The sequence below is a fragment of the Pithys albifrons genome, chromosome 22 (genome assembly GCF_047495875.1).
Source record: "Pithys albifrons albifrons isolate INPA30051 chromosome 22, PitAlb_v1, whole genome shotgun sequence".
NCBI classification, from domain to species: domain Eukaryota; kingdom Metazoa; phylum Chordata; class Aves; order Passeriformes; family Thamnophilidae; genus Pithys; species Pithys albifrons.
This window is the reverse complement of record NC_092479.1, coordinates 1626346-1649280: the sequence shown is the minus strand read 5'-3', so window position 1 is coordinate 1649280 and position 22935 is coordinate 1626346. Positions and strand designations below refer to the sequence as shown.

Sequence of the window (22935 nt, the reverse complement as noted above, 5' to 3'; positions counted from 1 at the left end):
GCTTTTGCCATCATCTCCTGCACCTCTGGAGAGGAAATTCTTGGAAAACAGTGCTTCAAATATTTCTCAATTTTCTTGAAAACCAGGAAATCACTAAGTGGCAAAAATCAGTATTACATAATCTGAAAAATGCAATCAGAAACCTGAAAAATGAAGAAATGACAAAAAATGCACTTTGTAGGAAAACAAAATTTTTGAGCATTCTTCCACTCATTTCAGCAGACCTGGGTCCATGCAAACTGGTCACTCTGTACTGCTCATCTCAGCTTGGTAGAAAGCCAGAAAGATGGTTAAACATCTTCCCCTTGGCTTTCTCTTGATGCCAGACATGACCCAAGGTATTTCCTGAGTCGTGCAACATTTGTGGGTTGTATGAAGTCTGTCATTTTGTACAGTGCTTATAGGATGGGAAATGACTATATATGAATGTCAGCATTTACAGCTGGGTGTCCTTTGAGACCTCTGAGTCACCCACGACTTCATTTACGAATTCTGGCATCAATGACAGCAGCTCCATGGGCCTGGGTCTTGCTGCTGTAATTTCCTCTTCAGAGACACCCAGGGAAAAATGCCTCAAATCAACAAGTGGTTCACAAATCTCATTTTTGAGTCCTCCCTACATGGGCTGCCAGGGGTGAATTCATCTCACCCACTCATCATCCACCCCCCCAAAAAAAGAAAAAAAAAAAAAAAGAAAAAGGTCCAGTCTTTGGAACTTACATGGGCTTCTCTATAGCTTTGGCAAGCATTGCCACAGGCTGTGCAACAACGATGCGCAGGAGAGAGGTGGAGAGGCCAGCATTTCACCATGGGTTAAGAGGGACCCTGGCCAGTTATCTGGTAAGCTGACATTCATTTTTCAGGTGGTTACACTTAAAGATGTGTCAAACTGTTTGTGGTGGTCTGCCATGCATGAGCTTCCGCAGTATGCTGGGGATCTGTCTTTTGTGGTATGATGCATCCTCAAATCACAGCAAAGGACACATCTGAGGATCTCTTAAGGGTCCAGGAGGCCAATGATGCCCTCCAGACTCTCAGATGTTTCAGACACCACTGTGTTGCACATCTCAGCATGACATCCCCAGCTGAAAACTCAGTATTCCCAAGGCCTTTCTTCCCCAATAGGATCTACTATTTCTCCTTCTTCAGGAAAGGAAGAGGGACTCATTTGGGGAAGGAACCCACAGGGGTCCAAGGTTAAAAGACACTGAAGAAACCCTGGGAGAAGAAACATGGCCACCTCTCAGCTTCAGTCTCCATGTTGCTTACTGCCTGGAGAGTCTTGACCTAGAGCATTTCCCTTGATGCTGAGCATCTGCCTCAGAAAGTATCTGTGTTAGGGAGCTCCCGTGCCCAAAATTTCCCTCTTCTATGCAGCACTACTTACCCAGACACCCAGCAGTGATGGGAAGTCCACATCCTCCACCTCCACTGCTGGGTTTCTGTGATGTGCCTTCCTGCTCCTGGCATTTCTTCCTCATCAATCTGTCACTCCAGAGCACCTCTGCTGGGGTGTTTTGCCTTCCCAACACCATCCTGGCAGGGCTCCCTCCATTGCTCTTCGACCAGAAGCCCTGCAGGAGTTACTCTGGAGGTCCAGCTCCCCTCATCAAGGAGACAAGATATCCATTCCACTTGCTATTTAGCCTTCACCAAAGTGTCTCAGCTCCTTCCACATGCCCGTGGTTTGTTCCCCAAACATATGGAGTTTCCCTGCCCTTTCCCCCAGCCACTTCATTCGTTCTCACTAATCTGAGTGAGACTGTGAACATGTGCCTTTCTGATCCCATCTCCTCCCCAAATTTCCTGTCCGAGCTCCTACGAATTTTCCCCATTTCCCTGGCTCTATGGTATTTACAACCTATCTATGCTTTGTTGTGCTGCAGACTCAGCTGGCCAAGCACCCCATGCTACAGCCACCATGTTGTCTTCAGGAGCATTCCCATGAGCAGGGGACAGGTGATGGATTCAGCATTGCCAGTGTGGGGGACTGGTTTCCTGTGCCTTGACCCATGCAGCATTTTCATGAGTTCAAGCTGGATTCACATATCAATTTATGTAGAGAGATACAGAGATATATACAGATATAATGAGATATAGATACAGATATATTGAGAAATATGTGCATAATCATACGTCAAACATATACAACTACCCACGAACATTGTTCACCTCAACAGTCCCGTTCTCAATGATTTCTGTTCAGAGTTTTTCTGGAGCACAACTGCCTTAGGAACTTAGGAACCCCTCCAAATTCAACATGCAAAATGACTCACATCTGACTGATTACCTGTCTCCCATGTACTTCTTGCATTTGCACTTTTGAACCTCTGATCTGTAAATCCCTACTTATACAGGGTCCACAGAAAGTAACTCATCAACCTGGAGTCTGTTACCAGTACAGTTAAGTTGCTTTATAAGGGGCTGCATTGCCACAGGAAAATTTTCTGGACTCAGCAAACAAAAGCAGGTTGAAAACTCCTGACAGGAGGTTTTGGGATTCTGGGGAATGTCTAAGACAATTCTGCATTTCCAGAACTGAAATGTTGATAAGAAACTATTGACTTTAGTTGAGAAGAACACTGCTATACTGAAGTGAGAAGGAAGTACTGACAAAAAAAAAGAAAAAAAGAAAAAGAAGACAGTATTTCCCGGGGGGATAATAAATCCTGATTTATGATCAATGCAAAATACAGTGATTGCGTTCCTATGTACAGTCTGTCAGGTAAACCGAGCCACTGCATCTCCTTTATTTCAATTAACTGCGAGTAATTTGCAAAGATAATCATAGTAATGTGCAACTAAGAGGTTCTGAGGGCTGTTCCCAGCCTACAGCTATAGAACGTGACACCTCTAAGTGACATGGAACATTTTTATCCTTTGCTGGAGGCAGAAAACTGAAAGTTAGACAGCATGACCCTAATTCCTCCCCAAATCACGCTAGGACAGTTTCTGCCGGGTCCTTGCCCCACAGCCACACAGCCTGGGTGGGGGTCAGGGTAAGGAGGCTGCCCAAACATCCCAGGGGAGGCTGGTTCCAAGGAGGGGTCCATGCTACAGCTCCTCCCAGCCTTCCCAACCAACCCAGGCAACAGGCAGCTCATGCTGGTGTGGAAAATTTGCCCCATTGTGTCCAATAACAGAGTGACTTTTGGCAGATGGGAGACCAGTTGCTGCCTCCCTATGCTGGCATTAGGCAGCTTTTGTGTCCAGTCTTCTGCACACCTCCATAGAGCCATAAAACTCTGCCTTTCTTCCCTACCATGGACATTTCAAGCTTCACTGATTAGGTTTGCATTGTGTGTAGCTATTAAAGCCAAGCATTTACGGTCCTTCCAGTTTTGCAGGATAATTTCGGAAACAACAGCCCCAAAGAAGCTCTTTGCTGTAGTTGAATAACCTGATTTGTACAAATATATTAGCAAAAATCTGGACTATTCTTATTTCTATGTGGCTTCTCTCCCTTCCTAAGAATAATTGCACCAAATCCTCCAAGACACAGGACAAACACAGTGGTTTCACTTTATTATAACAAAGTATAGCTTTTCCACCGCTGTGTCTCCAGGTCTCTCACTCACCTTTGTTTCCAAAAGGTTTTGTTTTCACCATTTTACTGCCATATTTATGTAGAAACGTGCTGGACAGCTGAGGGGATTTTACTGTCTGTTTCCTGTTCTGTTGTTAATTAGTCATTTCTGAAAAGAACATTACTTAAAGTAAGAAATTTCCCGCTATAAGAGAAAATTAAGTAGGTGAGCCCCAGACAGGCCAGCACTGGTGCAGGAGTTTAATTCCTGATGTGTTTCTCGAGAAACAAGGCATTTGTTCAGGAATCAGGTTCAATTATCGACTGCTTTTCAGTGAATCAGTGGGCTCAGATTTGGTGTGAGTGCAGGAACCTGTTCTTTGGGTGTCCCCCAAAGTTCACCCCTGCTTCTTCCTCCCAGTCAGGAGACAATTCCCTATCCATGCACCTTCATCAGACATGAGCACAAAGAAGTTGTACAGCCACAGCTCACACTTTGTTCCATGTGCATTTTCAGCAAAGGACCAGACCTCCAGAAGATGCTGCTCACATCTCAAGCTCCCATTTCCTCCACTTACTGGATGCAGGTTAAGCCAATAGAAGAGAGAGTTCAATAGAAACACCTGAACCTCCTGAAGATGGGTGTGAAGGAGGAATGCTGTCCTCATTTAAAACATTACCCAGTCAGGGCAGAGAAAGGCAGGTTAATGTCCTCCAAACATAGCCATGCTCTGCTATAAGACTGATGTCTTGTCATTTATCTGATAGCCAAAGACAGGAAAAACTCTGTGCTTACTGATACTCCCCATGGTCCTCAAAAGGCTTAGCTAAAGCAGCTTTGCAGCCTTGTTGCCGAAGAAAGTGGCACTCTGTATTTTTTTCAGCCCCTATTTGACAATAAACTTGGAGAAGTGAATGTTTCCAGGCTCAGTGACAGATTTCAGGTGATGCCATGGTAGATTTGTTAGAGCTGAACATCTGCTTCTGAAGACTCACAAATAAATGCACATTCCCAAGCAGGCTCAGCAATCCAGACAGGGCTAAAGGCATCCTGCTGCAGCTGAAAAAAGCCAGTCTTGATGTTCCAGTGGCTCTTATGCTGTGTTGAGCTGCCCAGGTGAGCATGAGTAACAGCAACTGCTTGCTCTCTGTCTGTAATGGACTGGACACAGTTCTTTTGTCAGAGCAATTTTCATCTTTGCAAAGCTGCTTCTGTTTGTGAACCGTGCTCCTATACAGTCCCTGCTCTGAGCAGTCATCAGCACTGCTTGGAAATGTTTGGATAGTTTGAAATAAATTTCATCAGAAAAACCACAGGTTTCTAAAAAGGAGTATAATTGTCCTGTGTTTTCTAGCATGGAGGCTCCCAGAACAGCTTCTCCTTTCTCCAGAACAGGATTAATACATGCACTGTTGCTAAGTGTCCAATATTTATGTTCTATTAAATTCAAAACAGAATTTATTTCTATTCAGAGTCAATCCCCACAGCCTCAGATTCACTCAGGAGTTCTCCCTCCCTTTTTCTCACAGCTCTTCTCCCCATCACATGGCTGAGACTATCCTTCAGGCTACAGACTACCTCACTTTCAAACCCATTTGGTAAGCCCCAGGGGCACCAGTATGTTGAAAAGAACCTGCAAAATATCTACTACAACCTCTATGACTGATAGCACCAGTCAGATCCAGAAACTGGGCAGGCATGTTACCTGTTTGCACTTACTCCACTGTAGTTTGTGTTTACATCACTTAAATCCAGAGTCTGGATACACCTTTGCACAGACCTTTGCATGCTGTTCTTTCACACTGGTCTCAGAATTGGAAACACAATTCCTGCTACCAGTGCTGTCTCTTTTCCTCGCCGTGATATGGTGATGTAAATGTCTCTGCAGCCTTTCAACAGAGGTACACCTGGGTAAGCCTATGAAACACTCCTCAGGTGCATTTTATTCCTCTTCCCATCCTGAAATATTTACACATCAAAAGGAACCTCCTTATCAAATGGGGGTTTGATGTTCATTAAAGCAGTACACAGACAGTAACAAAGAGCGATGCCCTGCAGCAATGGGGTGCTAAGCAGGCGCTGAGATCCAACCCACGCTGGGGGTGACGAGGGACCTTTGCCACTGGCTGCTGAGAGACGAGCACAGGAGGTCTCTGCTGGGCAGGATGCTCTGCAGCAATGCATAGGCCAGAAGATCTGGTACCTTCGTTAAGTGCTTCCGTGGGTTTGGACCTTCCTCTCTTCCAAAGGAGCTGGGCTTTGAGGTTTTTAAAGCACCCTGGCATCTTCTGAATGAGAGGCCAAAAGAATTCAGTTAGCAGAAAGCTGCAGGTAATGACTGAGCAATGTTTCATGGGCGCCATTGAAAAGGCACAGACTGAAATAAACACCCCTCCTGCCCCACTGCACTGTTACCATCTCTGCATGCAGCTCACGCTGTCCTTGTCTTCAGGGTGACTCACTCCAGATGTGTCTGTGTCTGCCTCCCCTCTGGCATGGGGGTCTCACCCATCACTCCATGGACACTCCAGTTACAAGGCATCCTATGGACGTGATCCCACACTGTGACTGCTGCAATGGCCTGGCATTAATGGCCTCCTGCTGGGCAAGTCAGGATGGTCCCATCTGTTGTACCTGCTACACTGGAGACATGGCTTGAAGCTGCTGCAGAAGCAGGTGGACATGCTCTACAACTCCTTGCCCAGGCCAGAAGAGGTGTCAAGAGGACTTCCAGCCCATCTCAGGTACCCGCTGCACCATCCTGCCATCACAGCTAGCCCAAAAGAGACACAGAGTGCTATCAGCCTGCCTGTAACCATCACCAGCCCTGGCACCAGGAGCATCTCAGCCAGGGATACTCCTTAGGCTGCAGACGTCCACCCCAGTCAGGCGCCTCAGGGTCCATGCCCACCCTTCTGGCTTTTGTTGCACTTTCTAGTTTTCTTCTTGGGGGGGAACAACACATGAGAAGCCCAAAAATCCGATATTCCTACAGACCCCTGTGGCTCTGGTGAGCCAGCCACAGCCCTCTAACCTCTCATTCCCCTTAGCATCTCATTTAGCTCTTACTTTCCTGAGGACTTCACTCAACACCCAGAGCGATTAGAAGCCAGAGGAAGGCCTCAGCTTTGTCTTGAAGGATGAGCCAGATTAATCAGCTCCAGTTGCACTGAATCACCCAGTCGGAGCTCACAGCAACAACCTCCAATTCACCAGCAAAGCAACCAGCATCCCGCTTTCACCAGAGATAATCAGCAAGGACATGAAAGCCAGATGAATGACTAGGTGAGGGTGGGCTGCCGCCTGTCAGGAGGGGGAATATAAGTCAAAGCACTTTGAAATTAAATCCTCACTTTGACAGGGAACTAATGCAGAGATTTTAAAGTAGGTGTAATACACTTAGAGTGGCATGTGTGCAGCCCAGTGCAAGTTGACATGCTTTGAATGTGTGTGTCCCAGCTACACAGAGAGCAGGAAAAGGGAGTTGAAAAGACAAAGGGAATTTTGAATAGCTCCAAACCAGCTTGGCAAGATTTTAGAGATGGTAGCAAGAGGTTTTAGTAATGGACCTAACTAACAACATTGTCAGGAGGAGATTTGGTGCACAGTTATTGGCTGTCCGGGATCTTTGATTTCACACCAAGCAGCTATCCCATGTTGCTTCTGGCTTTCAATTAAGTCATTTGTGCCCACATGGATAGTTGGGGGCACAGAGGATGGAGCAGAGATTGGGATCCCCACTGCACCTCTTAGCCTCAAGGTGGTTAAGCCATGCTGCTAGGAGCTACTGGGATTTTCCAGGAGTTGACCTTTCCAGACAACTTCAGAGCTGATTTTAAGCTTTGATATCTGGTCCAGCATCACTCTCCACCTGCATAACCCACAGCAGACACCAGACACCACAGCTCACAAGGCAGTCCTGCTGAGATGCCAAGGGTGTTTGCAAACTTGTCCCTGCTCCGTGTTCAGATGCTGTTCCCTTGATAAAACCCTCAGATACCTCCAGAAAGAATGCCCCACCCCCACCCTCTCCTTGGTTGCGAATATTCAAATGACAAAATTTGGCATTTACAGTGAGTCCTCGGAAACTGGGATCTGAGAAATCGCTCCCAGTCAGAGGGGTGATTGTTGAGGGAAGGCAGCCTGGGAAATGCCAAGGCTGCTCCCAGCAATAGGGAAACCCGAGGCACCGACAGGCACATCTCAGTGCTCTGCTTCTTCACAGCCATCAGGAAATTACCCCAAAAGCATCAAGTGCGGAGAGAACCTACCCCCTCCCCTCTGTGAGATTCCCCCGTCTCTCCCCGCACCCACTGAAGACACCCGGAGGTGCCGTTCAGTGGGGGCAGCAAGGCGGGGGCTGCAAGCAGATCTCTCACTGCCCTCCACGCCGCCGGAGGAGCTCCCGATGCTCTCTACGCCGTCGCAACCCCTGCCTCCCCGCCGCCGGCCCGCCCCGGGGGTGTCCCCGGCAGCGGGTCCCGCCCATGGAGCGGGGCCGGGACGGCCCCCGGGGCTGCCCACGCCCCCGGCCCGCCCCCGGCCCCGCCGCTCCATCCCGGGACGGGAGGGCCGCGCTGACAGTCGCGTTCGGCGGCCGCTGCGGGCTCATCAGCTGGGCAGCGCCCGCCGCTCCTGCCCGCGCCCACCTGTGGCGGCGGCTGCCCCGGGCAGGGGGCGGCGGGGCGGGACGGGACGGGGCGGGGGCGCTGCCGCTGCCGCCGCCGGCTCCGCGCGGTCTCTCCCCGCCTGCCCTCCAGGATGAGCCCGGAGTATTCCCTGCGCTCTTTGCTGCTTATCATCCTCGCCACCTTCTCGGCCAACGCCAGCAACTGGCTGTGAGTAGCCACGGGGCGAGGGGTGGACACGGACACGCCAGCACTAGCTGGTAGCCCCGGGGGCGCGGAGCAGGTGCCGCGGGGTCGGGCAGCATCGGGCCGCGACCCCCCGCAGCGACGCTCCTCAGTCCCCGGCGGGGCATCGGGCGCTCATCCCCATCGTGCCGATCCCTACTGTCGCCGCTGACTATCGGCACGGTGGCGGTGGGGTCGCAGCCCTCATCCCTAGGCATGTGGGCGGAAGGGGATGCCGACCCTCCCCAGCCGCTCGGGGACGGTGTGTTACCGCAGCTGCTGGGACAGGCGCTGGTTATCGAACCCAGTCCCTTTTTCTGGCCTTAAGTTATGAATCCTGACCACGCCAGGGGCCGACGGAGGTCGGGGCATCGGGTCGTAGCAGAGCCTGGGGGTTGGCGAGGTGCCACGTGAGGGCCAGCGGTCCGCGAAAGGATTTGGCAGGGCTGGGGCAGCCGAGCGTGCCCGCCCCGGGGATCTGCAGCGAGCAGAGCTGCCCACGCCTCGGGCCGCCATTCCCGGTAGGAGCACGGGTGACGGGGGGCTGTTGCACACCGCAGAGGAACCTGATGACATAGGGAACCCGGTGAACAAACAAATAATGTGTAAGGTAAACAGGGGCGGAAATCGTTCTGGAAAATTCCTTCGTGTTTGCCAAGGCGGTGGGACTGTTTTCGGGAGAGATCCCCCAGGGCAGAGGGGATGGACAACACTTTCCCACCTAACTTTGAAGGAAGGCGTCGGTTCCTCCTAATAAATCTGCTCTGGTGGGAGTTGGTGCTTCCCCTGCTCCTAGTGTTGCCGGATGACGGGAACTAACTAGTTCCCGTGCACGCACCCTGTAGACCCGCTCTCTGGCTTGGGAGCATGTGCCGCCTCCATCTCACCTCCATGGGTTTCTTCAGTCAAGGACAAGTACACCACGGCCGGGCAGGGAGTCCCCTGGGACTGCCAGTATGAAAAACCATGGGTGGCTTGTGCCTCTCCCAACACCTGTGCTCAGGTGGCCGCGATCCCACAAGCACATTCCCCGTGCAAAGAGTCCTCTCTGCATCCAGATACGGCTCCCATCCTCTCCTGCCTTTAGATTTTGACTCGTTGGAGGCTGTGGGACGTGCGTGGATTTTGGAGGATGTTCCCTATGGCTGGGGAAAGCACCAGGTCAGCGGCATTCCCCGAGTGTCCTGCCTGTGGGAAAAGGTGCTCGCCCAGCGATAGTTGCTTGGGATGCGTGAGTGCTTTTAGTCGTCCTCCCCTCCTCCTTTGCCAGATGGAGCGACTTGCGCGCCACGCGTCTCCGGCAAGTGGTGGGTGGATCATAGCCGCTATCAAGGTGGTCTGTTAAGCTGTCAGGCTTCTGGTGAAGGTATATTGGGAAGTGTGGGAGTGTTTTTCCTGCAGGGAGAAAGTCCTGCTGAGATAGCCCTTGGGAATGATGGCAGGTCTCTGAGGAGGAGCAGCCTCGGCTGCCCTGGGACGGGCACGGAGGAAAAGGGATATTTCACAAGCGAGGTCAGCAAGCTGCCCCGCACGGATGCGCAGAGGTGGGACCCCTCCTGATTCTCCGCGCCGCACGCAGCTGGGATCAGATTTGGGAAGCGAGGCGAAGGAGAGGTTCGCCGCAATAGCCGGGGAGAGGGCTGTGTGCAGCCGTCCATGCTGGCGGAGCAAGGGTGGGCGCGGGGGGCTTGGCGGCACAGAGCGGAGGGCTCATTCCTGCCAACAGGGGAGGAAAAGCAGATACATTTCAGTGCGTTTGAAAAGAAGGGGGTCAGCTTTTTTTGATGTTGCAAATATATCATGATGAAAGGATCGTCCCCCGCTCGGTGCCTTTTATTCTTTGCCTTTAGGATTGAGACAATTCCCATTGTTTATCTTCTCACATCGGAAACAAAGGCTGCCGGAGGCAATAAACAGAGTTAGAAGGATCCCAGGAGTTATCAGATATTCGAGGAATGAGTGTGCCTCGTATGTCTTCACGCATGTGGGCTCGGCATGCTCGGCGTTTAGCCCAGAACCGCTCGGGCACTGCCAGCTTGTGCCCAGCGCACGGGAGGGATCCGGCCTCGCGGGGCGCAGAGCTCTGCGCAGAGGTGTGTGCGCTGAGTGGCAGCGCTGTGAAGTTCGCTTTTCCAGAAACCTGCTGGATTAGTGATTAAGCTCAGTTGTGACTTCCTCCCCTCCCCCCCCTCCCCCCCCAAGCTACTTTCGACCTGTCCAGACTCGCATTCTCTCAAGTGCTTTGGAGAGATGCTGCTTGCAAGGCTTGAGCTGAAGGGTTTCTCTAAGCGTGGATTTGTGAGGAAAGGGCTCGTTTTTGCCACGCAGTGGTGTCTGCTGAGCTGCCCCATCCTGTATGAAAAGCAGACTGTGTAGGGATCTCTCAGAGGGATCAGTCTGCTCCAGCAGCCATTGAGCTGGAAGGGATTTTGGCAAATCTTTTCATTATACAGACCAAGCTACTTTCTCCCTGGTTAAGAAACAAACCTCAGGTGTGCTTTCTCACTGTCTTGAGTTTGGGAAGTAGCCGCTTGGTTTGTTGCCTATCCAGAAACACCTCTGTTCTCCAAATATGAAGAGATGCTCTATTCCCCCTTTTACTGAAAGCCTCAGGCTTGCTCTTCCTCCTGCATTTGAAGGCTCAGATAATTTTAAAGTTTTGCCTCCTGCCTCTTCAGGCACAAGTTATAAAGTTAAATCCAGGGCCTTTTACATCTTGCTGGCTGTGCATGGGAAGGTCCTTCTGGCTTCTGCTTTATCTCTAGAGAAGTTTGCTTTATACAGGGAAAGCAGCTGAGTTACTTTGCAAAGCAAGTTGCATTTTACAGACTCAGTCCAGCTCTGGAACCTGCACATGCAGTGATGTGGTTGAATTTGTATGCATGTCCTCTTGATGCTCCAAACCGTCCTGAATGCTGGGGGTGTTTCGTAGAGAGTTTCAACCAAACAAGCATCTCTCCACAGCTGGCAAGGGAGTGCCAGGCTCTGGTTTCAGTTGCAGTCATTTTTGTTAGTTAGTTATTCATTTAGTTACTTACTTTGGAGGGAGAGAAGTCCACCTGAAGAGGTGAACTAGAAAATGTGCAAAGTGGGGTGTGGGTGTAAGCATCCACTAACTGCATGAAGTACCTGGGCTGCCATGGTCTGTAGCTGTTTAGGGGGGTTGAATTATGAGAGTCCAATCCCCTGCCCAGAAAACATGGGATAAAACAGGGCAGGGGTCCTTTAGGGTTGAGATCCCTTGTTATCAAACTGTCGGGGAATCATTACAGCCTCTTGCAGCTATAACTGGCTCTGGAGGAGGCTCTCCATATGGACATGGATAGTTTGAGGTGTGGTTATGCCACTGCAGAGCAGGGTGTGCCACCAGCAGCTCCATCTACCCCCTATTTACAGGGGTTTAAAACTGCCATCTGGGCTTGGGACTTGTTTTAAAGCACCAGGAGCACAGATGGGGTTTTAAACCCTTAAAAATTACTTTGAGCACTCTGGTAAAGTTTGAAGTTGTGAGTGTCCAGACAAGCCTGTCTAAGCAGCTGCTCTCTAACCACTTTCTAGGGCTGGGGAGGAAGAGATAAAAGGAGTTTGGATTTCCCTGGCCCCCTTTCATCTCAACATCACAAGGTGCTTTGCACACACAGGGCCCAATTCTCCATGCTCATCCCTGCCAGCTTTGCAGCAGGGATGTTGCAAGAGCAGCCCAAATGCTCATTTGTGACTGTTTGGGTCATTGTGCAGTGTAGAGGATTTGGGAGGAAGCATGCCTGGGTCCTACATTTGCATCCTTCTGGTTTTAAACCAGACTATTTTTTAAGGTAAGTCTCCACGGGTTTGGCCATTTCTGACAAAACCAGCTAGTTTTAGCTCAGCAGTGAAAATGGACAGGCTATGGGTTGCACCCAGCAGAAGCGAGAAGCCTCTGCCAATCCTGGCAGTGGACTTCCAGCCAGTTTGGTTTATCTCTGAGCACTGGTCCTGTCCAGCAAACACCCTTCAGGGCTGCATTTCCCAGGGTGTAGGAGGGCTCTGTGCTCTCTGGCTCCTCAGTGGTGAAGGGCATTTCTGTCACTTCCTGAGAAAGCCTCAAATAAAACTACAACCCAATCTTTCGCCATGGAGCCTTGTTCTAGGGAGGATGGACACGAGGGAGATAAAACCACTTTGCAGTCCAGGTTGTGCACAACTCCAAGTATGAGCAACAACGAGGCAGGGGGTTTTTTTGCAGTGGTTTTCTTTGTGGATCAGAACTGGACTTTTGCATTGAAGCAAAAAAATGTTAATAATCTGCTGATAGCTACTGTCCTCCCAGTTAATTCATCCTTGTGGATAAAGAGAAATGCATTACAGCCACTTTCGTAAAAGGATGAACTTGCTGAGAAATCCTGCAGTTAACAGTGTCCAGGAGGTTCTTCTGTATTTCCTTACAAGTTCAATGACACTGGTTTTTACAATACTTGGTGATTTTTTCTTAAAGCTTGAAAGCCTTTTGAATCCACAAAACTCTCAGTCATCCAAGGCTGCTCAAATGGCAGACTGTGCTCTGGATACCCAGTGCAGGTAACCTCTGTTTCACCCACTCTGGGGTGGTCTTCCTCACACACCTGGGAGTGACCCCCAGCCCAGCAGCATCCTCCAGGCTCTTCAGCACCTGCTGCCAGGGGCTGTTGCACTTCGCAACCAGGAAGGTGTTGTGCAGGATCTGGCTGGCTCAGCAGAACTGGAGCCAGTATTGAGCTTTCATGAAATTACTGGGGGGAAAATAATTTAATCTCTTGGCTGATGGAGAGCAGCCTGAGGTCTTTTACAAGTTGGGTGAGAGCAAACTAATCCTGCAGAAGGCTTCTCTCACCATGTATTTGCAATTCTGATAAAAACTGAAAACTCACCAGATTTTCTCCAATCAGGTCTAGCCTGAAGTGCCACAGGAGGGGAGTTCCTACAGCACTTGGCCTGGTGGCCTGCACTTGCCTCCTCTTGCAACAAAGCATTGCTGTAGTACCTGACGCCAGGAGTAGCTTCTATTGACTTTTAAAGGAAGATGTAGTAAAGGATATTTCTTTCACATTCAAAGCAGATTTCCAAAGTGGATGCTGCTCAAGCTCTTCCCAGCTTCCATTCTGCTCTTCCCTGTTATAAAGTGGCTATTTTACCCCTGGATGCTCACAAACCCAAGAAGCAGCACTGGCTAAGGACCAGCAGGTGGGTCACCTCATTGTCCCCAGGGACTTGTGATCAGGAAGGCAGACCACCACCAGTGGCCAGGGCATGGGCAAATGGGTGTTTTCTGGGTGCACATGGTGTTAGCTGCAGGGTCCAAAGGGTGATGGGACAGGATTGGAGGTGTAGGCTCATCCTTGAGCTGAGCGAGTGGGGCAGATAATGGTGAGCATAGCAATGCCTCCTACTGGGAGACTGTTTTGGCAGCTCTTGATTTGAGGTGGAGAGTAGGAGTGAAAAGCAGGTTTCAGCCAAGAGATGGTGCCTTAACTGTAACAGGAAGGACTGAGGTAGAGAGCTGCATTTCTTCCAGGGCAGAGACCAGACAGGCTCTCAGAGCATTACTTTGTCAATCATGATTTACACTTAGAAGGGGTAGAAAGGCAGGATATCTAATCTCCGGAGGGGGATGCCCAGTCCCTGGGAAGAACAAGTCCTGCTGCAGAGTCAGCAGCTGGACAAGGGCAACCTTACAGGTCACCAGCAAATCCTGACAGGAATACGGCCAAGTTGGCAGACTTGTGGAACTGTGCCAAGGATGTGGTGGTGCACACTAGCCAGATCCTGTTGGCACAGGGGGAGTGGCACTAAGCCCAGTGTGAGACACCACAAGAAATCATGTGGGTTCTCTGGCCTGCCTGGAGCATCATTTGACTGCCAGCCCTCGGACATCTCTCCATTCCTTCACCCTGCTTGGAAGGGAAAAGCAGCAAGATAAAAATTATCCACTTCTCCATAGCTGCAGGATGGCTTCTTGCATGGAGCCACAACAGTGGTCAGTACCTCTCCCTGCGTGCATCTGTCTGCATAGATAGATGCATGTAGGAGTGCATGGGCGGCCTGTTCCATGGGTGTTTCACATCCTAAACAAGCCTTTTGTTCTTCCCCAGAAGAAACCTGTCTGCACAAGCAGTCCCTATCCTCAGCACAACCCCAAGTAACTGCTGACTGTCCCTGCAGCCTCAGGAGGAAAAGAGATGCACTTGCTGACCCCTCCATGAGCAAGGAGAGGGGGTTTGCTGCCTCTCAGACAGGAGCAGAGCTGAAGCATCTTTGCAGTTAAGGCTTGGATAAGCTTTTTGTGATTTTGGTTGGGAAGGTTGAGTGTTTGCTGAGCAGGGTGAAAGTTCTGAGCTCACCCGACTTCTGAACATCTATTGAGTGGTTTATGAGTGATGCTACTGACCTGGGTCTGACTGTTCTCATCTTCAGGAAAATATTTCCAAAATGAGACAATACAAAGAGTTCTGAAACTTGAAACTTAACTTGTTAAAATAAAAGAAGCACCAGAGATCTCTGTTTTCTCCAAGACATCTGCTATATCTTCCCTGACGTGCCTCTATTAAAAATTTGTCAATGACTGAAATTTCTACATCTTCCCATGGCAGGCAAGTCTCCTCCTCTCACCTCCTGGCTCTGCCAGCTTTTGTGGCTCTTTCCATGTCTCCTTGTCATTCCACCAATTAATTCTTCCTCCTGAAAGTATTATCATCACTTTTATTTATGAAGGGCTTCCTGACATTCCCCACACACTCTTTCAAAGCTTCCTGGATTTGAGGTTTTCTTATTTGCCATCTTTCAGGGTGGATTAACAGCAGCTGCTTAAATTATGGTGCTTCATTCCTGATCTCAGTACTGTGGAAGATAAAAAAGAAAGGTCTTTCTGTCAGTTTTTTCTGACATCAGTGACTTTTATTAAGAGGGAGCTTGTTCTGCAAGTGATTTGCCTAAATTTAAAGGCAAGAGAAAAGAAACATAAAGGCCACGATGAAGCAAGAAGACAGAACGTGAACAAATGGTGTGGGCAGCAGCTTGAAACATTCTTTGCCCAATCTTAGAAAAGGAAGAAAATATGCCATTATTTGGGGTTTTTTTCCACAAGCAGAGCTGTTTTGAGGCTGCATGTGAGCTTTAACCTCTGCACAGTAGTTAAGATGGGATACTGCGATGGAGATCTGCACTGAGACCTTGCAGAGGACCAGAACCATTTGTGTTCCTCCTGCTGTGCCTGTGTAGCTCTTCATGCAGGCAGGCAAAGGCTTTGTCTGTGGTTGCTACCACCTCAGCCCAGGAAAACAAAGTTTGGAGTGAAGTCCTCGTTCAGGACCAGCCAAAGTGCTAGAGCCAGGTTTCCACGGGGACTGTGGGATGCTGCAGATGGGTTTGGTGACTTGCTTGGGTTCCACGGCCCTGAGAAATGTGCTGTGAGCTGTGGGGTGGAAGCATCTCTGAGTGCTGGTGAGGGCAGAGGACATTTCCCAGCTCCTATCTCTCCCTTCATCTGCCCCAGAGAGGGGAAAGGGGATGATCTGTTCCCACCTGGTGTGGCGAGATGCAATGTGAGAGCCTCAAAGCTGAGGTCCTTCAGCAAAGGTCCTTTATTACATCCTTACCTCAACCTCTGGATCCATCATGGACCAGGATGGGATGTATCTTTGGAAAGCAATGATGGTTCTCATGGACTGCTAACAAGCTGGGTGTGTGATGGAGCCACGACATTTTAGGCACAGTTACCTCCATTCCCACAGAGGGGCTGGCAAGCATGGGCTGAGAAGGGATGATGGGACACAGGGGACCTGCCAGAGGGGAGAGAGGCCAGAGCACTGTTCTGGATATTTTCATTTTATTTGCCTGCCTTACAAAACAAATTACCAGACCTCTTCTTGGAAAGCTGTACCTATCTTTGAAGCATCCTTGGCCTTTGTTTTATCACCCCAAACAGCATTAAATGTGGGCTGGGGAGGCACCTAAGCAGGTGCATTTCATTGGAAAAGCTTGAAAGGCTCTTGTCACATTTTTCTTCATGCATGCTTTGTATTTATTACTCCATGTTGTCTGCAGAATCTCGAGCTGGGAAATATATTAGAAAAGGAGATGATGCTCCATCCTGAGCAGAGGTGATATTAATGTGGCTGCTACACCTGCAGGAAAGCACCCTCCTGCCAAGGAGCATGTAGTTGGAGCAAGCACTAACTCATCTGCAAGAGCAGCCTCGTGGCTTTGCAGGAGCTGGTTCCCTGTTAGGATAAATGCTACTAGAGTTACCAGCAGGGAGGAAGCCAAATCAGCACTGGAGGTAGAATCTGATTTTTCTCAGCTTCCAGTCTCAAAACTGATCAACCAACCTACACTGTCTTGGGATGAATCTCAGAGCTCTACTGTTTGTCAGCTTCCCCATGCCCAAACTGGAATGATGCCTGGACCTGAGAGGGGATAGAGCTGTATACAGGCATTCTGTATGTGCTCAGCATCCAGCATCCTCAAAGCTCACGGAGGTAGTTTGGTGCCTTCACCCCGGGTCAGCCAAATGCAGCAAGATGTGAGAACAGCAGTTGATGTACTCCATGTCTGTGACCACTGCACAGGAACAGGGATGCTTATTGCATGGTGTGGAGGTCAGCAGACAGTCCTCGGTTTGGCCAGCATAGGGTTTCTAAGCCACCCATGTCCATCAGTTCCTGTTCTCTGCAAACAGGGCTATGCCCGTGGAGGAGCTGGGAAGCCTTGGGCAAAGATGCTTTACTGGTATAAAGGCCAGAAAGGCACTTGGCTCTGGAAGCCCAGCAGGCTGCTGTTTCCGGCTGCTGGAGAAGCATTGCCTCCAGTGATCACACACAGCGAAAGCTGAATGCTTTTGACATCTTGTCAAGCAGACTCCCCATGGACACTGCAAGGCAAGACAGCTTTCTCCCTGGCTCCCACAGCCCCTGAGTTGTGAATAATTCTGCTGATGCACAGAAGAGAAAATCCTGTTCTCTCCTCCTTGGGCAGACTGGCAGTGTTTATGGGAGGAAGAGGCTGTGACAACTTGATTTTTGTGGCTGAAGTCAGCAAATCTGGCTCCTGGAACACATGGGAACAGGCAGGGAACAGGAGCCACTTTTGCACAGTCACTTCTCGGAGACAAGCAGGACTTCAAAGGAAAAATCCTTAGCAGGATGTTGCAACTTGGGAGAAGGAGTAATAAAAACCAAGCAAACAAAAAACCCACAAGTTCTATTGGGATGGGAAATGCATAGTCAAGGAATGAGGTTTCCAAAGAGCTTGGTACTCGCATCTCGTGGTGCAGATGAGGCAGCAGCATGAGCCGGTGCTGGCAATTCCCAAGGATGCTGGAGCTCAGTGTGGTCAGTGGGTAGGTGCAAGTGTGAGTTATGTGCCTGTTCCATGCAGGGACCCCTCCTTGCTCATGGTAGGTCAGGGCTTCACCACGGCAGTGCCACCCAAAGCAGCTGTCAGCAGCCACAGGAAGGAGTGAGTCTCTTACACCTGCCAGCACAGGTATTGATATCTGTAGAGTATCTTGGATTATCTCACAGCCCTGTTGGATAATCTGACTGGATCTGTCCCAATATCCTTCTGCGATCCAGAGGCTGGGGCAGGAAAATGGAGCTGAGAAATGGGCGAGCACTGACATCATGCTCAGAAGCCAACAGGGGCGGGTGGGTTGGGTTACTGGCATGTCCAGCAGGACCATTGTGCCCACACACTGGACAAGAAGATGCTGAGAGCTTTCCAGGTGCTTGCCCCTAGAGGATATGCACCCTGATTCCCCTAATGCTGACACTCAAGAGCAGCTCTGTGACTTCTTCAGCTGAGGATGCACTTGCAGAAATGCAGAAAGCAGAGCACTTGGTCCTCTCTACATAGGACCAGTCTTTTCCAGGTCAGCAAAGACCTCATGGCCCTGTTTATGAGCTGAGCTGGTGGGGGAGGTGCCCAGCCTGTGCCATTTTGCCCCAGCAGGCTCCTGATTCTGTCTTTCCCACTTGAAGCCCTGCTTGAATCCCAAGTGACAGGAAATCTGGCAGCTCCTAGAGGCCATCCTTGCCTGATGGGGGCTGGGGCAGCTAAAAGCAGGCTCCAGAAGAGAAGTGGTTTGGAGGGCAATGTTTGCTGGTGATGAGCACACAGCCATGCTGTGAGAGCAGTGTGGCAGATGGAGCTGGCAGCCAAATGCCTGCCTTGCTTGTTTTGGCTGACTTTGGAGACCTCTGGCTTTTCCTAGTAGCACTTGGATGTGCCAGTACTCAGGAGACCTGACCGGGCACATTCAGACAACACTGAAAATATCTTCCTTGCAGGCAACAGAGGCAAAGGGGAGCCAGCAGCTGGACTTCCCAAGAGACAGGGACTAGGCTGCAGAGGGATGATTGTTGTGCTTTGGACTTGCTCTCTTGTCAGCCAGAAATGCATCCTGTGGAGCCACCATTGTGGTGTGCTTAAGGTGACCCGAGATAAGCACCAGGTCTCAGCTACGAGGGGGTGAGAGGTTTGGTCTCCTTGCTTTCTGCAAAGTGAGATGTCCCAGCTGAACATGCATTTGTGCTCACCAGTCCTTGCCTCCTAACCTGCTGTGCTGGTGTTGCGGCAGGTACCTGGCAAAGCTGTCTTCAGTGGGGAGCATCTCCGAGGAGGAGACCTGTGAGAAGCTGAAGGGTTTGATCCAGCGCCAGGTGCAGATGTGCAAGAGGAACTTGGAGGTGATGGACTCAGTGCGACGTGGAGCCCAGCTGGCCATTGAGGAATGCCAGTACCAGTTCCGCAACCGCCGCTGGAACTGCTCCACTCTGGATACCCTGCCTGTCTTTGGCAAGGTGGTCACACAAGGTGAGTTGGGAGGGCGTGTGCCCGGTGTGATGCTGCTGGGGAATAGCTACAAGAGCAGTCTGGTGAACTGCAGGTGGGTTTTGCCTGCTTGCCCCTGAACCAGTGGCTGGGAAAAGTCAGGAATGGCCCAATGTTGGATCTTGGGGCGGATGGGTCCCTGGGCACTTCAGCAGGGCTCTTTTCACTGTCTTGGGGACAGCACATCCAGACCCTTGCCATTCCTCAACTCTCCTGAACCTTTTTCACACCCATTCTATGGAGGCACCAGCCCCAGGGTATCAGGAGACCTTTGACAAGTACATGCCAAGTTTGAGCAGGGGTACTAAGGTCATCCTGTGGTCTCAGCTCTTCCCTACCAAGCCCAGGAGCTCTACTCTGAAGCCATGCCTGCATTTACTAGGTCTCTTCTCTGGGCAGTGGTGAAGTAATGGCTGCTGCCAGGCTGCCCTGCAGCCACTCTCAAACAGTGTCAATGAGTGGCCTCAGGAGGAGGACAGCCTGCTGCCACCTGGCACAGGACAAACACAGTAGTTGGGCCCTCAAGGACAGCAGCATTGCCTGCCACCAGCCAGCTGCCAGCCTTCAGTGTACAGCCAGGGCAGGCCCCGGCCCCTCTAATCCCAGTTGCAATCAGGCTTCCCAGAGGCACAGGACTGTAATTAGACCAGAGCACTGGGGTGAGGAGATGGTGAGGAAAACCCCTAGACACCCCTTTGAGATCACTGAAGCATCGTTTGCCTTCCCTCAGGTGCCGTCTCGGAGGCACCATCTCACCTCTCATCCCAGGACCCCTAGACCAAAGTATCCCCTCAGCTCCTTGTTTGACTTTCTTCCCCTCAATGCAGGGGTGAAGATCTCTTCCTGTGAAGGTTCAGGGACTGGAAATACCAGAAATACCAGAAACTAAAAGTCGTCCCTTTTTAGGCAGCCACAGCACAAACCGACCAACACGATCCTACTATTAACCTTGATTAACTTGGAGGTGGTTCAGTTCCCACGCTGGCTGGGTCCTCCTCAGCCACTGCCAGCTAGGCCACCAAAGTCTGGGCAGTGACCACCAAAGTAGCTGCCCTCTGTCCTACCAGCGAGCTGAGGTGATGTCTGCCTGCAAGTCATCCCTCCTCTGCACCAAGCCTGGGACCACCCCAATGCTGGCCCTTCTTGCTCAGAGATGGAGAGTCTAAATCCTCAACCAGCCTCGGTGGACAACTAGAATTTGGGTGTTGCAAGAGCTGATCCCTGGCCACGCCACCCTGTGTGTTCATGGCCAGAGTGCCCCCAGCTTCCCAAACAAGCTCTTCCCAACCATGTGGCACCATGTAGGTAGACAAAGACCAGGGACGGGCCTGCACCCTGAGGACTAGTGGGGTTTTGTGAGGTGCTTTGGTAGCAGAGTGGGGGTTTGCACATTGGTTTGGAAGGTGCTGGGAGCTACCGGACCCTGTGTGAGAGGACAGCAAGGAGCTGCAGAGGATCTTCATGAATGTGGAAAGTAGACAGTTACTTTGGATGCAGGAGGGATTTGATGGCAGAGGTGCCCTGCAAGCACCAGGCAAGACAGTCTCTCCATATAAGCTCTGGAGAGTTCTCCCCACAGAGGCAGTTCAGCCTCTGCTTCTCCTATCATCATCATTCATGTTTTTAATGTGGGGCAGTTCCCAGAACAGTTCTTCACTACTGCGAGGGCCCTCACTGCTGCAAAACATCTCCCAGTGTTGAGTGGTCTCTGCTGAATTTGGTCCAGGCTTAGCACTAAGCAAATAGTGTCCCTGGAGATGGGGCAGATGAGGGTCTTGTGTGAGGCACCTCATCCTGGGAGGAAGTTATGGAGCAAAGGGCTTAGCCTGATAGTTCTGCATAGCATGTTTTGCCAAGACCCAGCTTTCAGATCAGTTTTTCAAGGGGATTTATCAGCCACACCAGTGTGAGGAGGGGAGAGGAGAAGAGACACACATGACAGCCCACCAGGAACCTTTGGCTGCCTGGCTGGATGCCCCCCAGAAATCCCACTCAGGTTGCCTTGGACTTGCTGCCATGTTTCCCACCATGGTTTGTGCCATTGCAGGGACACGGGAGGCAGCATTCGTCTATGCCATCTCTTCAGCAGGGGTAGCCTTCGCCGTGACCCGTGCCTGCAGCAGCGGCGAGCTGGACAAGTGTGGCTGTGACCGCACGGTGCAGGGAGGCAGCCCACAGGGTGAGTGTCCAAACCGGGGGGCAGCTGCACAGGGATGCAAAATAGCCAAAATACCTGCAATTCAAACCTACTCTCTGGAGCCATCCAGAAAGGAGGAAAAAGTTTGTTAGTTCCCATAAGCCCTTCAAGAAAGCACCTGGGAACATAATCCTCAGGGCAGAGAAAGTGTCTTGTCCATGTGTCCCCCAGGGTCACACTCCCCAGCTTCCCATATTCCCCAGGCAGCCCAGACAGATGTGGGCAGGCCAGTTGCATTTTAGGAAGAGCAGGGCTGGAGAATGCAAGCACCACAGGTTGGCTGTACCTGTCTTGTCTGTGCTTTCTGCCTCAGGCTTCCAGTGGTCGGGCTGCTCCGATAACATTGCATACGGCGTGGCCTTCTCGCAGTCCTTCGTCGACATCCGCGAGAGGAGCAAAGGGGCCTCTTCCAACAGAGCGTTAATGAACCTCCACAACAATGAGGCAGGGAGAAAGGTAATGGCAAGGGAGAAACCTGGGCAGCCAGCACAGCTCTGCAACCATGGCTTGAGCCATTTGGGTTTCATTTAATCCCACCAGCTCATACCCACCAGCAGTGCTTTCTGCACAGCCCTAACTGGCCCCATCCATTGGACTTTCCCTGCTTTGTCCATTTGGTAGTGGCCATTCTGTCTTATCCTTTGCATCTGTTCTTCCAGGCGATCCTGAACAACATGCGGGTGGAGTGCAAGTGTCACGGTGTGTCAGGCTCGTGTGAGTTCAAGACGTGCTGGAAAGCCATGCCCCCCTTCCGCAAAGTGGGCAACGTCCTGAAGGAGAAATTTGATGGTGCCACAGAGGTCGAGCAGAGTGAGGTTGGATCCACCAAAGTGCTGGTGCCCAAAAATTCTCAGTTCAAACCACACACAGACGAGGATCTCGTCTACCTGGACTCCAGTCCTGACTTCTGTGACCATGACCTCAAGAATGGGGTGCTGGGCACCAGTGGCCGACAGTGCAACAAGACCTCCAAGGCCATAGATGGCTGCGAGTTGATGTGCTGTGGCCGCGGTTTTCACACGGACGAAGTGGAGGTTGTGGAAAGGTGCAGCTGCAAATTCCACTGGTGCTGCTCTGTCAAGTGCAAACCCTGCCATCGGGTGGTGGAGATCCACACGTGCCGGTGATTCACCTGTCCCCCCTTTAATGACCCTGCTTCTCCCTTGCCCCATGGCCAGGACTGAGGAAGTGACCCAGACACTCCAGGGAGAGCACAGCTCTTTACAGAGACAGAACCCCAGAGCAAAACAGATTTTAAAGAAAAAAATATTTAAAGTTTAAAAAAATTTATCATTGTTGGCATTTTTTATTTTGTTTTGTCTGCCTTGCTGTATTGATTGCTGAAGCCAGAGCCCTGTGTCCTGTACCAGTTTGTTCTCTGGCTGGCTGGGGTCCTGCGTGATGCCAGCTCCCATCGGATGAGCTCCTGCTCACTCCAAAGCATTGCAGACAGGAGGCGTTTAAGCCAAGAGTAGTGCAGCATTCAAAATCTTCTATCGCTGCTATTTTTGTA

General features: G+C 50.8%; 1 protein-coding gene across 2 annotated transcripts; it reads left to right on the top strand.

Moving 5' to 3' along the window:
• The first annotated feature begins 8079 nt into the window (after window positions 1-8079).
• Window positions 8080-22704, top strand: WNT4 (Wnt family member 4). 2 transcript variants are annotated; one of them, XM_071575845.1, is made up of 5 exons: window positions 8080-8365; window positions 18972-19207; window positions 21273-21404; window positions 21736-21878; window positions 22082-22704. In XM_071575845.1, the coding sequence occupies exons 1-5, from the start codon at window positions 8289-8291 to the stop codon at window positions 22547-22549; spliced, it is 1056 nt and encodes a 351-aa protein (XP_071431946.1). In that variant the 5' UTR covers window positions 8080-8288; the 3' UTR covers window positions 22550-22704. The 2 variants fall into 2 exon arrangements, with proteins under 2 accessions (XP_071431946.1, XP_071431947.1); XM_071575846.1 differs by lacking the exon at window positions 21273-21404.
• Window positions 22705-22935: the final 231 nt, after the last annotated feature.